The sequence below is a fragment of the Nelusetta ayraudi genome, unplaced genomic scaffold (assembly GCF_046127955.1).
Source record: "Nelusetta ayraudi isolate G7.1 ecotype Tasmania unplaced genomic scaffold, CSIRO-AGI_Nayr_v1 ptg000070l, whole genome shotgun sequence".
Taxonomy (NCBI): domain Eukaryota; kingdom Metazoa; phylum Chordata; class Actinopteri; order Tetraodontiformes; family Monacanthidae; genus Nelusetta; species Nelusetta ayraudi.
Window position 1 is genome coordinate 7,149,870 of NW_027466120.1, and position 5,215 is coordinate 7,155,084.

The 5,215-nt window shown below is 36.0% G+C and overlaps 1 protein-coding gene across 1 annotated transcript; it reads left to right on the top strand.

Moving 5' to 3' along the window:
• Positions 1–322: 322 nt before the first annotated feature.
• LOC142898762 (uncharacterized) lies at positions 323–3,743 on the top strand. The gene is made up of 5 exons (XM_076041958.1): positions 323–634; positions 998–1,330; positions 1,448–1,771; positions 2,836–2,980; positions 3,088–3,743. Exons 1-5 carry the CDS (start codon positions 595–597, stop codon positions 3,185–3,187), a joined length of 942 nt encoding a protein of 313 aa, XP_075898073.1. The 5' UTR covers positions 323–594; the 3' UTR covers positions 3,188–3,743.
• Positions 3,744–5,215: the final 1,472 nt, after the last annotated feature.

Genomic DNA, 5,215 nt, shown 5'->3' on the forward strand with positions numbered 1-5,215 from the left:
AAATTTCATTTCTCATTTTCAAACGCCTTTGTTAAGCTCCTGGTAAAGTAATTACAATAGTGACACACTCTGGCCTACACTAGCTTGTTGCAAATCAGCTGTTCCAAGAGCCAGTTTACAAAAGACACTACTAACCTATATGGAATACTGACAAGATAAGACAGCAGTTGTCCAATTTTCAGGTGTGGATGGATTAAGAAATGAGGAATAGTTCACTCAAGATGAGCATTGGGTCTGTAGTCAAAGCAGCAGAAATTATGTGACAATGTGAAACCACTACTGGCCCATTTTTGGGTAAACTGAACAGAGTGTCTAAAAAAGCATCTATAGAACAAAGCCGGATGTTCTCTGGGGAGGCTGCTAATCATTATCCAATCATTCCCAATGATTGGATAATGATTATGTTATGTTATGTTATGTTATGTTTTAGAAACAACATTCAATACTTTCATACAGGAAAGAGAACAGAAACCACCTAGGTGAGTCAAGCGTAGGGGTATTGCTGTAGACCACAGAGCTCTTACAGGAAACTGTAGCAGTCCATCACGGCAGCCTCAGCTCAGACAATAGATTGCCATACTCTTCTGATGACAAATGAAAATGAGAATACTGTGTCTGATTTTTCTTTTTAAGGGTGAGTGACATAATCTATACTATGATTTATACAATCCTTCTAATGCATTATACATACACGTAAGTTGGCTTTTCATGAGACAGTTTGCCATTTGTTTTAATTTTTTTTTACCGTACTTTTCTTAAAATACTTAAAATTCTTGAGGATGAGACCAAGACTTTTTTTGTACTTATTCTTATTTTTCTTAATATTGTTGTTGTTGTTGTTATTGAATATATGTGCTCACAACGTACAGCTTTTCAAGGTTAAGATATGATTTTAGATCAAACTAGCCCAATTAAGTGTTTATTATGTTGCATGCCAAACTGAAACAGTAGTATTTTGTTACTATTGTTACCTTTGTTTTTTTCCCTTCTTTTATAGCAACTCTTCAGCTCAGCTGTGATCCAGCACAGATCACAGCGCACATTGGGGGTGAATTTACACTCCGTTGCAAATATGACACAAAACATTTCTTGTTTAGTAAAAAGTACTGGTGCCGCGGCGAATCTCACAGCACCTGTGAGGTTTTGGTGGATTCAGAACATCGCACTCAATCTAGAGTCACTCATAGATCTCATGTAGTAGATGCAAGGCGAGGAGGACTGTTTGTGAAGGTCAAACACCTCCAGTTTGATGACTCCGGAGTGTACTGGGTCGGGATTGACAAAATATATGCAGACATCATGACCAGTGTGAAATTGGTCGTGACAGAAGGTACGTGTTATGGTTTCACAACTTCAGTTACGATTTTCATAATCACAAAAAGTTAGTGGAGGTTTGTCATTTTTCCAGCTGCATGATATTAATGTATAACTGAATTGATCTTGTCAGTTCCTGTGTCTAAACCCAGACTCTGGCCCTTGAGCTCCTTGGCGCACAGGCCAACCTGCTGGGGGGAACCAGTGACAGTGCGCTGTGGTTGTGCAACAGGCACCGCTGTTCACTACGCCTGGTATAAAAAAGCTGAGAAAAAGTATGAGGATGTCCAGCTGAAAAACTTATCAGATCTATACCTACACTGTGGCACACTGGATAAGAATATTAAATATTACTGTACTGCAACTAATGACATCAGTCATCAGGAAAGTGGTATTCTCTCAGTGCAGCTTTTGATTCCTGGACACAGCAGCTGTGCCTATGTCATTACTATGCACGGTAAGTACTGACCGAATGTTATAAGTAAATTGTTATGGCTTCTGTGTGATGTCTTTGTAATGTTTCATGAAGGCTTTTGATAAGTTTAATAACAGACAAAGAATTAGAAATAGTATAATGCATTGTGCATTTGTTTGAAGGTCCAACTGGTGAGTGTGGTTACTTCATCAAACAATATTTCCCAATAGTTTTGGTTATCTATTTTTAAAGTAAAACTGCACCTTTAATTTTGTTTGTTTTTTTAAAAAGGGAAAAAATGGAAAATGTATTGCTTAGCAACATCTTAACAACTGCTTTATTCCTTGAACGACTGATTATTTGTGTCAGTTTAATTGGTTGCTTCCAATCATTTCAGACACTCAATTGGTTTGGTCGTTCCATTAAACTCTATATAATTCTAGTACCAAAATGCTTCATTGTGACCCTGGGTAAATGACTGCATAATTTGCTTTATTTTAGATCAGGTTTGTCACTAGTGTCATATTTCAAGGAGACCCATATTGCATGGATCTAATGTCAAAAGCTCAATTAATAGTGGTAAATTAGACTTTCTTCTTTTTGTTTCAAAAGGTTTGCTTGCGCAGGCTTTTGAAGGGTAGGCGTTCCTTCCTTTGGCGACACCAAGCGGTCATGATAAAATAAACACACTGTTGCGAATGCCCTGGAACACAAGTAGTCAGCCTTTCGGCAAACTAAGTCTATAATAATAATAATACATTAAAACACAGATACTAGATACTATACACATATACTACTGTATGCACAGTGAGTACTATACTGCGATCAATGTTTACAGTATAGTACTACTGTAATTTGGCATCAGAGAAGCATAATATTGAGAGGTGTTTACTGTAAACACAGAAACACAGCTTAGCAATGCAGAAACACATGCTGACACGTTGCTGTACTGGCATACTGGCAGGGAGTTAATGATTGTTTTCATTTTCTACAGTGTAAGGCTTTATCAAATGGGCAGTGGCTATGGGGTTCTTGTGAAAGCCTTTGTGGCACAAAGTACTTGTTAATAAAAATGTGAATCACATGTCTTTCCTTTTAATCATCAGACCAACCCATTTATGACTGTGCAGATAGAATGACTACCACCACTCAAATCCCACTTCTGACTACTTGTCAAACACTGAATATCACATCCGACACAGGAAACCAGTCTTTCACATCCAACCAAACATATCATGGTTTCTTTGACTGGTAAGATTATATTTTGGTTGAGAGCAAAAAGGTTTTAATGAACTTACATAATATTTTTTCAATGTCTATTTAAAACTAGTGGCTAATATTTGCCTGTTTCTTTTTAGGGCATGGACCTCAATTTCATTCTGGTACACATTGCTGCGCTGGTGTTGCTTTCTGTCCTTATTGATATCTCTATGCATAGGAATCAAATGTGGTAGATAGCAAGATTAATCTGTCAAGAGTTAGCAGGAAGTCCTTAAAAAATATGTTCCATTTTTTTCAGTGACTATTTTTCTGCCAGATCCTTGTGGCAGCAGTTTGGTGTTGCTATCATTGTGGCCAACGTTTTCTCATAGGGCATTGAAAACCCAAGGTCAAAGTGTTCCAAAGTGTCTTACAGCACTGGAATGGTTTACTTACCTTCAATGCAGTTAAACTTAAAAAAGACCCCAGAGTTGTTAAAACTTTACATTATACAATAAATGAAGCACTCAGTTCATCAACACTGTAGTGTGTTATATGTCTTTAGTCTCTGGTATGACGTGGCCAGATCTTTACAACCTCAAGTCAAGACCAAAATGAGACAAAGTGTGAATTCTTTCATCCCAACCGTGGAATGGTTGATGAAGATAATGGAAGATAATGGCACAGTATCCCAGATTCCAAAACGTTTTACCCTTGACCTTCAATACCTGATAAGAGTGGGCTCATTGTTTAGTTTAAGCTGTCACCACTTCATAAGCTGTTTTGTCTGCACTTGGACCCAGTCGTTTGTTTTTTAAGTTTAAATATATTGTAATGCACATGCTTTGTTTGTCACATTTAACACAGTTGCCTGTAACCCTTTGGTTTTTACAAAGATTTCTGTTTTCATTTGCATTTTTTTTTTAAATAAAAACACTGACAGGGATACTTTTTCTACCTTTCTGGGGTTTTTTTCTGACACATTTCCATTTTAAAGATAGAAAAAGAGGGAAATTACTTATAAATGTGCAACACATGTTAGTTAGCAGGAAATGTCTGACTTTTGATATTAAGCCTGGGTAGAGTCCCTTATACACACACAGAATGTGTCTTCATCTGGATAAAACTCAACATTCTGGAAAATCATATCGTCATTCTCCTTGTAACTTTCAACGTCTAAAAAAAATTGTGTTCACTAAAGCGTTACAAACGTGAAATTGTTTGCTGTAGCTTTAGTTTTTATATTATTTTAATTAATAGAATATTTTATTAATTCAATTTCATTAACCCTAAACATAAAATTGGATTTAAAATACAAATATATTATGCAATAAGTGTATTAAAAAAATAACTATACTTCTTGGAAGAAAAAAAATACAAATATTGGAAAGAAGCAGAAAACGACTCTTGTCAGAGAGCCATTATCTTCATTGATAAAGGTTAAAGGTTAAAAAGCCAACTGATTGTCACATCTCAAAGAATGTGAAACAGATTTTGTGGGCAGCACTGTAAAAGTTTTCCAGATTACCTGGCTTTTGCACCCAGGCTCCTGGAGTAGTTACAAGCCCCAAAGAGTCCTGCGTGCTGCAGAAGTGGTAATAGAAAATAGATGTACAGATTTTGAGGCTTTGGACTTCTGAGTGGGCAATCTATACATTTATTCTGCAAGTCTTTACCTTTGATGAGTTGATATCCCCTTTGCATTCCTGTCTTCTTTTTAGTTTTATAAAAACTCTGTTTCATCTGGTTATGTTTTAATAGAGTCAGAAATGTAAATTATCTTTGTAGTTGCATATCTACATGCACTGATTTTCATTGTCACCGGGTTTCTAATCCTCACGAAAAGCTCAAACACAACAGGAACATAATAGAACAGATCACAGTCTTACCTAAGTCTTTGGACTATTTGGATTTTTTTTTTTTTTTTTTTTTTTTTTTCAAAACCTTGAAAATCTTAGCTTTTCAATGGTTTACCACTACACACCCTTTAGGTCTTAGTAAATTGTTAAAATAAATTAAACCGACGTCATTATGAAGCAGTCAAATTGTTCACAAACATTGAGGAGTCTTACAGTTTTTTAGTTAGTTTTGTTTTTTTCATTGTAAAATAGCGGTGACATAATGACTCTTTTCATTTTGAAAGGAAAAATATGAAGGATTACTGTATGACGATTTAGATTCATGCCTCTGAAATTCCCCTTACAAAAATGTATAAGTATAACGACAACTGATCGCTAAGGTTGGGTCGTCGTCATTTAGCCAGCCCACCTTTTCCGGTAATTTTGA

Bases quoted from the DNA above. Each gene is read 5' to 3' on its own strand.
- LOC142898762 (XM_076041958.1), top strand. From the start codon at position 595: ATGAAAATGAGAATACTGTGTCTGATTTTTCTTTTTAAGG. The intron at 635-997 runs GTGAGTGACATA...CTTCTTTTATAG, and splicing joins TCTGATTTTTCTTTTTAAGG to CAACTCTTCAGCTCAGCTGT. The intron at 1,331-1,447 runs GTACGTGTTATG...TGATCTTGTCAG, and splicing joins GAAATTGGTCGTGACAGAAG to TTCCTGTGTCTAAACCCAGA.